At 40.0% G+C, this 9570-nt stretch overlaps 1 protein-coding gene across 1 annotated transcript in view; it reads left to right on the plus strand.

Moving 5' to 3' along the window:
* TNPO1 (transportin 1) overlaps positions 1–9570 on the plus strand; it is an 89278-nt gene that overhangs the window by 22612 nt on the left and 57096 nt on the right. The window contains exons 4-6 of the mRNA XM_019518242.1: positions 794–900; positions 2161–2294; positions 4803–4884. Of these exons, the coding sequence (XP_019373787.1) occupies positions 794–900; positions 2161–2294; positions 4803–4884 (323 nt within the window). The remainder of the gene's footprint in view (positions 1–793; positions 901–2160; positions 2295–4802; positions 4885–9570) is intronic.

The following is a 9570-nucleotide window of genomic DNA, read 5'->3' on the forward strand; positions in this document are numbered from 1 at the left end:
CAGTGGAGGGGTGGGTGGGGAAGTCAGGAAGAAGGGATGGATCTGAGAAATGAAGTGGGGACAGTTTGAGGCTGTAGCAGTCATTTTGTTGGTTAAGCTCTTGGGTTTGAAGCTCCAAATATATAAGGTAGGGAGTATTCCATATGCATTGGTAGCATAGCTTTACATGCAAGTAATAGTCTTTATTTCTTGAATGATAAGTAATAATTCTAGGAAAAAAAGATATTCCCGTACACTCCTGACAGATAGTTGATTCAACAAGCAGAATTGGACCAAAGCTTTTTGTTGAGCTTCAGATTTGTGAGAAGAGAAGATTTATAGTTCAGCTGAAATAATAAACTGTCCATGTGAGAGAAGAGACAGCTGTTTAGTGGGGAAACTGAGGCATGGATGGTGTTAGCAGGTGTTGCTTTTTAAAGCCTTTAGTTTCCACTGCATTATTACATCAGAGGGATTCAGTAGTGGTCCAGCTCAAAGGGGAAGTGAGTACTGTGTTCTGGCATTTTTTCTAAATGAATTAAAGGTGGGGGAGTGATCTATCCTTTTATTGTTCAGTAGGTCTAAACTTTCTACATTGGAACAGGGAGGAAAAAACAGCTTTCATACTCACAGACCCTTTAAATAGAGAGAGAGTTTAAGTAACAAGTAAAATTTCCTTCCTTTTATTTTTCTCCATTTTCAACAAAAGTAAATTATTCTTTGAGAAACAGTACTGAAGGGAGAGAACTATTGCTTCTCTAGTGTGTTTTAAGAGATTCTTAATTCCTTCTTTCCTTTCTCTGATACGTTCAAGGTATTTTGATTACAACCATTGCCTCAAAGGGGGAATTGCAAAACTGGCCTGAACTCTTACCAAAGCTTTGCAGCCTGTTGGATTCTGAAGACTACAATACATGTGAGGTGAGGAAGTTTGTTTCAAATAAAAATTGTTCTCAATGCTTATTTTATTAATAAAATACATCCAATTTCTTCTTCAAAGAATAGTAAGTCCTGCTGCTGATTTCTTTCTGTCTTTGCCTTGTTCTCATTCTTTAATAGTGACTTAGCTTTTTGTCTTAATGAGTTACCAATTTTTTTTTGTTACTTTTATTGTAGGAACTTTAAAAATCTCCATGGGCAGAAACATTATGTTAGACTGGTGTCAGAATTTGTTCTTTTTAGATGACTTCCACATCCACTGATTGATGACACTAGTTAAGCCTTGGTTGATGGATTTTAAAATTTAAATTATTTATACAGTTTCTATTTCTGCCATCAAAACAGATGAATAGGTGTCTCCCAGGCATCTCCTATGAGTAGTTTTCTTATACCACTTGATTTTAATTACTCTGTATTGGATCTAGAGAGCTGTTCCTAGACTGTGTGTGTTTGTTTTTATGGAGATGTGATAGCAATAAGAGATGCCCAAGATGAGATCTAACCAGTCATGGCCTAGTTAGGCTATCCAAATCATCTAGGTACACAATTGTCATGTTCATATTTTATGAGTGAGGAGAAACTACCTCAAAATAAAGTTTTAAATTAGCCTTTTAATAATTGTATTACTAGTGATTTAAATACAAGGCAGAGCATACGAACTGCTGTGGTACATATTTGAAATTTAAGTACAGATAAAGAATACATTTGCCACATTCCACATCAGTTTGAGATGGACAAAAGTCAGGGCTGTCTCTGGAGGGGGCAGCTGCCCTGGGCCCTGCCCTTTGAGGGGCCCTGCAGAGCTGGGTGGAGCGGCTGCGGCAACTCCCCCGCTCACCGCCGAATCTGCCACTGGCTTCCTTGAGTCCATGGGCAGGGCCCCACACAGGCTGATTTGCCCTGGGCCCCGCGCTCTGCTTGGATCATCTCTCACAAACATTCTTTATAGTTCGTATATTTTAACAAACATGGCAAGAAAATTACTCAGATGGGTAAACTACAATTGCATGCCAAAGTGAAACCTTCACTACCATCTACCCACTCATGTTGTGATCTTACTGGTAAGAAAAACTAAAATAACCCTTTTTATTATGAAATTAAGCTGAAACTTAACTATCCTTTGAGGTCCTTGCTGCTATTAATACACTGTGTTCCCTAATAAATATCAAATTCAACTGCTTATGGAATTTGGATGATTTTATTTTTTTTGCAGAAAGAAAATACATTTTTCTATCTTTATAGGGTGCTTTTGGTGCTCTTCAGAAGATATGTGAAGATTCTGCTGAAATCTTAGATAGTGATGTTTTAGACAGACCCCTCAATATCATGATCCCTAAATTTTTACAATTCTTCAAGCACAGCAGTCCAAAAATAAGGTAAGATTTTATTTGCAGCACTGCAATCTCAAAATTAAATTTAATGTAGGTAATTTGTAAGAGGCTTTATGGAAAGTGTTTTTTAAAATGCATTCAGTCAACAACAACAAAAATGTAATCCTGCCTGTCTAAGGGGCGGACGAGAGAGAGAGAGCCCTTGGGCTTCATTTTTATATCTGTAACTTTATATATCAGATTTACTCAGTTAATAAGTAAAAATATGGTATTTGCCTTTCAGCCTGCAAACAGCCTACAGGATTTTGAAAGGCTGACAAGGTTTCCTGGCTTGCTTAGCACCAATAATATGATTTAGCAACTGAAACGTAGTTGATACATTTCTTGCTTGTGAAGTATTACCCATAATAGAATCCAACTTTTCTAAAGCTATAGTGACTGTCTTAGGAAGAAGAAGAGTAAAGAAGTAAAATGTTACTTTCCTTAGAACACTTTTTACGAAGGTTGCTTTTCTTTGTTATTTGAGATTTTTAGACTATTTTCTTCATTTTGATTGGGTCAAGTTAAAAGGGGATTCATTTCCCTGTCACACTAAATAACGTAGAACTAGAAATATTTGCAAAGTGATAACTGAATAATACCTATGGCCTGCTGATTAGGCATGAATTAGTGTGCCCATCAGTGCCACATTTTGAAGTGTTTATAGGACCAAAAAAAAATCCATGTTGATTTGTTTTTAGAGGGGCGATGTAATATTTGTCAAGGAAATAACTAGCTGTTAGTACAGTGAATTTATTTTGGTTCCATATTTGGAAGTTATTGTCTAAATGAAAAGATAGAGGGTTGCTGGGGAGACGCTATAAGAGAACATATGCATATGTTAAGTGACGGCTCAAAAGAGATGATCCATAATACCAACACTTGGAGAGGGAAATCCAAGAGATAAGAGATGGTGGTGGGGATGCAGTTGAGACAAAGTTGTGGTGTTGGTTTTCACCACTGAAACATCAAAACCTTGACTAGATAAAGTATGAGGAAATCCACCATAAGGATGAGCCTTTACTCTCTAATAATGGTATGAAGTTGGGGGCCAACATTTTTTATTTTGTGGACTCTATTCTTTTTATCATGCCATCCAGGCTGTTTCATCTGTTTCAGCTCGCTGTAGGGTGTGTTAAATCAGTTTGGAGTTTCTTGCATGGAGGGGATCTGTGAACTGCATCCTACCTTTAATTTATGGTCCTTGGTGGTAGTTTTCTAAGGATAGGAGGTGTTAGTAATACCATTAAATATTTATGCTAAACTTCAGGAGAATTTTTCTTAGAGGCGAGCCTCCAGAAATGATCTAAGCAGAATTCATTTACGATTTATGATTTTTTTTAAGCTTCTGGAGACACCATGCAAATTAATTCTGTTTTCACTTTCAAAAATATGTGAGACAACTTTAAATTTTTCATTGACCACTGTTTTTATGTTCTTGTCAACATTGATGCAGGACAGAGCTAGGAAACCATATTTTTTTTAAGCAGAAAGAGGCTGGTAATTGATAAGATCACAAATCATCTAGTGATCCCATGTAAATGTCTCATAAAACACATCCCTATATCTTTTAAGTGATTTGTCCACTTCTGTAATTGTCTGTCTGTCTATTTATTCTTTGAGACTTGAAGTGGTTGTGGCTTCCTTTATTCCCTGTCCTCCATACAAACCATTCCCATTAAATATAAACAGTACTGTTTTTGCAGACTGTTTGCTTGGCAGTAGGGAGACAGATTCATTAAATATTCATCACTTTGGTGTGTAAGTCCAGCATTCACACTAATACAAAGATGATCGTTTTGAGACATAATATTCAGTTGCATAATATTTCCAGACCTGACACTTCTTCCTAAACTCAAACTGACACTCATTCCATTGCTTTTCATATCTTTTAATCGTGTATTTTCTTAATATTGTGCTTCAGGTTAGCCCATGATATAGTATAAGGTACGTCATAAAAATGCCTCTAGTTTCTTCAAGAGTTTATGGGGAAATCTTGGCATGCCCATTTTCTGGAAAGCAAGGTGAGTTTTTAATCGGGGAGCTGTCCAACCTCAGAGCAGAAGAACCCGATTCTACCCTGGCTATTACTCTGATTTAGTATGGAAAGATAACAGGCTGAGAGGATCTGTATATGGTCTAAGGCATAGCATCAGTATGCGTTCATTCCATCTTACCCCTTATCCTGTAGAAATACTTATTGTATTTATTGGTTTGTATGAATGAAGGCTGAGGACTTCATTGTTCAGTCTTTCTGACTTCCGACAGTATTGGAGCAAACATAATTAAGATGTTGTAGCCTATTATCAGGATTTAGTCATAGCCAGTGTGTTGTCCTGCTGCTCTCACCATTTCTGCAAAGTTCATTAGATATAACAGTATATTTTTTTTGCTTTGCTCCCCTTCCCTGCAGATTTTCTTTTTTCTTCTAGATCATTATATGCAGTTTATATACATGTTCTGAGAACAGTTTCTTTTCCATCTATTTTAAGTAACAGTTTGTTCTGCTTTTAGGTCCCATGCTGTTGCCTGTGTCAATCAGTTTATTATCAGTAGGACTCAAGCTCTTATGTTACACATTGATTCTTTTATTGAGGTAGGTGGCTTTTCTCTTAAATTGCATGTTGTGTGACTATTCTGCAAAATAAAAAAGTGCTTTTACACTTCCCATGCTTCCTCTCCCAAATCATACTAAAGAGTTAAAGTTGTCTCTTGTCCTTTTCCCTTAACCCTCATTGACTGCTATGGATTCTGATCTCTGGCTTGTTGTAAAATGATTTTTACAGTAATATTATTATTCAAGAAAACAAGTAAAACTACTTTGTTAGAAAGACTCGTCAATATTGTGGGTGTGTGTGGGGGATAAGCATGTTCTTCTGTTGTTTTGTTCAGTTAGATTGCATCACAGCCAGATTTTCAAGTTGTGCACAATCAGGAAAATTGTAAATGCTATTGTAATTTGTAAGTGTTGTTTATGGTCTAATTTTTCCATTTGGAGCTTTATTGGAAGTCTATGTTTAGACATTTGCAGTAATTATATAGACAGTTGTCAAAAGCCAATTGTAGAAAAAATGAGATCTTTCAAATAATAGTCTTCAGCAAAGATCTTGATTGATGTCTGTAGGTACAATGATGTAGATTGCAAGTGTCTTCAGGGGGTAACTGTACTCTGAATAGGGATTCACCTTTACATTTTTGTACTTGTGCCATACTGTTTCAGGTGTGGATTCAACAAATTGGTTAGCCTAACAAAGAATCACAGTGAAGATGTGGCAGCATGGATTTTAGTGCGTCTTTGCAATAAGAATGCAAACACTCCAGGGAGCCATACCATGGTTCCTAGTATGAACTAAAGCACATGCTGTCGTAGAGGATGCAGACAGAAGTGACAATTTTTGCCCTGTCTGGTCACGGAAAGCAGTCTGTAGTTGTTACCAAACATGTTCATGGCTATAGACAGCTTAAAAAGGCCAACCAGGTGAAAATCTGACTCCTCATTGCATGAGATATCAAGATGAAAACATTTCAAAATATAGCATTTTTTGTAACTTGTGTTTGTGAAGCTCCTAGGCTGTCACTGTTTTCAGAATGGGTGGGGGGGAAGGGAGCGGAGGGAGTTCAGTCTGGGGGGTTTTCAGCCCCCCTGGATGGTGGAGTAAGTGAATTGGAGCCCCCCTGAGGAGGGGGGTCGGGGCTCCAATTCACCTACTCCACCCTTCAGCGCCAGCTGGGGAGCCCCAAGACCAAGCCTTTTCTATTGCCTTTACCCCATCCCATTCTGAAAACAACAAGCACTGGCAGAGAGCCTGGTTTTTCCTATGGGAACCTGGCTGTAGGCTCCCAGCCCCAGCCAGATTCCCCTCCCCCCTGGAACCAACAGTGAACTTCTGTTTGGTCTGGGGTAATGTTGCAAACTCAGAATGCTTTGCAGAACAGGTTCTGAGTTACAGCTGGGAGTTGCACCTCTCTCTGTACCTGTGCTGTGCTAACTATTTTTAGCTAATGCATATACCGTGTTTATTTGCCTGTGTAGAGACAGCCTTGTGCATGTCTGCTTTTGAAGTTACACTGAGCTTCTAGAGCGTCTATACAGCCTCTAGTTGATCTGCCCATATCTTTAAAAGGCAGTAAGGGTGCCTATTGTTGAATTGTGATGACAAATTCAGATTGTGTTGTACATGTATTCTGACCTTTTTTTCCCCCCAAGTGGACAGTGTGTTCAGCATTCCTGTAGCGTAGCAGGAGCTGTTGTGAATCTGAGATGAACAAAGTTCTAAATATGAGTAACAAGAAATCTGCATATACATGCTCTACTAGATTGTTTTTCATTAAAACATCTCCATGAGTACTGTATTAGAAGTTTGTCTTGAATTTGTCCCCCTCCAGCTGCTACAGTAGGGAAGATAAATTGGAGGGGGGAGGTAGCTAGCCCTTTTGCATTCTGCTTCCCCCCAACTTTTTTCCCTGGCAGCCCCTTCCCCCTGTCCTTACTGTCAGACCCTTGTCTCCCTGAGCGCATGGAAGCAAATTTTGAAAAAATCTGACTTTGAAATAAACATAGCTGTAATAATTTGTGTATAGTACCCATATACTTAGTTCATTCAGAATTGATGCATGTTACCTTGTTTGAAACTGCTGCAAGTTTTAGTACAGGTAATCCTTAAACACACTTTTGAGCAGCACTTTAACTCCTACTTATACATAGTACAAACTGGGTTCAGCTACATGTGCACTTTACTGTGGAGTTGACTAATTAGTTCCTCAGACAGTACTATATTACGGCGGAGTACTTTACTGTATTGAAACACACCTATAGGTGGTGACCAGGGGTATAAATTGTGCTGTCAGCCCAGCCAGCCAGGGGCTTGCTTGGCCCTGGCTCAAATTGCTGCTGTCCCCAGCACATGTATAAACACTGTGCCTGGGAGCAGTTGACTGTGGTATGAACTGCTCCAGAGTTTATTGCATTGCCTTAATTTCATGTGTAGATGTGCCCACTGTGCATGACATTAGTCCAAAGCCAAAGGCTTGTCATTTACCGTATAGTTCATTAGGCTGGCTCCATCAGCGTTGACACTATTTCAAGCCATGTTGCATGGTGACCCCAGAGCTCTGCATTGCTTTAGTATGTGTATGTATTCCAGATACTGCCCCCTACCCCAAATGTTCAGTGTGTTAATTAGCCCACACTCATGAGTGGAATTGGGTGTTCTTGTCATGAATTCTGGAATGCTCCAAAAAAGGTATAAGCAGATGAGGTGCAGGGCAACGTTCCCTGGCTTCACCTTATGGTGGGGCCATACTAATCATGTGCCAGGTTGAGAAGGGACAAGAGAGGGATTCTGGGTGAACTATTTGGGTCCCATGTCGTGATGTTTGCCAGCCATTTAAGGTAAAGAAACAGGAATCATTGGAAAAAGGAAAGAAAAAGGCACAGCTTGGTTGTGGGAGTGAAGAGGAAGTGAAAATGCATGTTTTATAGTGGCCCACCATGACTTTAAAAAGAATCGGCAGTGAGGGGGACTGTGCTTAATGAGCATTACCATGTGTTTTATTCAGATGTGCTGCCTTAACCTGTCCAGCATATTTGCCCGATATGGGCCATGTGTTTTGCAGTCATGTTCAGTGTTGGCTGCATTTAATCAACTTCATAGTTGGTTTCCATTACTGAGCACATGCTGCTTTTGGCAGCAGTTTAATGATAGATAGGGACATACTCAAATTATGTTTTTTTGATTTTTTGCAGAAAACAGTGAAATATGGTGGTGTCCTGGAAACACTGAAAAATGGGAGTTTCCACGATTTTGCTTGAAATTGCCAGAATAAAACCTTACTAAAAAATTAAAATGCTGGCTCCTCAGTGGGAGCCAGCAGCTGCTGTGGCCTGGCCTTGCGGCCCACCAGGGTAAGGGGAGCAGTCAAGATGGTGACTGCTCTCTCACTGGTGATTGGTCAAGAGGGCTGCCCTTCTTGTGGCCCCACCCCTTAGCCAATCAGGAGTGAGGGGCGGGTTGCATGAAGGGCAGCTCTCAGCCAGTCAGCAGCAAGGGACAGGGGGCTTGCTCTGAAAATGGTGCCAGGTGCCATAAGCAGCCTGCAATTTTTCCTTTACCTTGGTGCCTTTTAAGTGGATCCCTAATGGTAGACAGTGAATTTAGCGAGATTTCCTTGTATGTAATTATAAGACAAGGGGCTTTTTTCCCTTGGCCTATTGTGGGGGAACCTCGTCTTGTATTTGAGTAAATATGGTACATGACCATAGAAGGCACTTTCAGTATAACTACTACATGAGTTGCTTATCTTTTTTGTACTGTGATTTGTATTTACTTATAAATAATTTCCTTTTCTATTTGGGGTAGTAAACAGCTGTATTGGGTTTTCAGATCTATCTTAAGGTAATTTGTGGTTTAGGCAAATCATAACCTGGAGATGGAGGAATATGACCCTGATCTCCTTTTAGATTTCATCCTGTGTTGTGGTCCATCTCCATGTTTTTTTTCCCTCCGCTATTGGGCGTGAATAGTAGAACCCACCTGCCTTTTCCCTGGACAGGGAGCAAGACTCAGATGAATAAAGCTTGCTTCAGTCTTACAGGTTCGCCACACTGAGCATTTTGCTTAGAGTTTGCAACTGTAAAGAAACTTTGTATCTTGATCATGTCTTTCAATATTTTCTATATAGTTACTAAGATTCTGGGTCAAGTTTCTGGGCCCTAAGCTTTCAGTGAACAATAAACAGATTTCCAGGAGTCAGTATAATTGTGATACTAATGCCTTAATTCAGTTCTAGTTGATACATATTTAAAATATTACTGAGTCTCTTTGCAGCTGTGTAGAAACTGGGCATGTCTATATGAGATGCTTACTGCACAGTAGCTCATTACTACTGCACAGTAGGGGTGTAGTAGCTCATTACTACTGCACAGTAGGGGTGTGCAAAGCAGGCAGTATTTGATTTGGATTCGGCCTGATTTGGGGGGGACAGTGATCACTGTCCTGATTTTGATTTGGTCAAATCTGGAGATTCAATTCTGATTTAGAAAATCAGCGATTTGGCCATAAGCACAGCTTTATATGTTTTTTTCTGTGTACCTTGAGGTACCAGGCACAGCTCATGAATGCTGAGATGGTGGGGCAGATGGAGTGTCCCACAGGAGTGCAGGGGGTCCACTGCCCGGTGTGTGGGGACTTCCTCCCCGGCTTGGCGATTGGCTGTGGGGGGACCCTGGGTGCCCCCTCCAGACCCAGGAGGCACCAGTTGCTGAGCTGAGGAGTGTGTGTGT

Source organism: Gavialis gangeticus, unplaced genomic scaffold, assembly GCF_001723915.1.
Source record: "Gavialis gangeticus isolate Ggan-Ray unplaced genomic scaffold, GavGan_comp1, whole genome shotgun sequence".
Lineage (NCBI taxonomy): Eukaryota > Metazoa > Chordata > Crocodylia > Gavialidae > Gavialis > Gavialis gangeticus.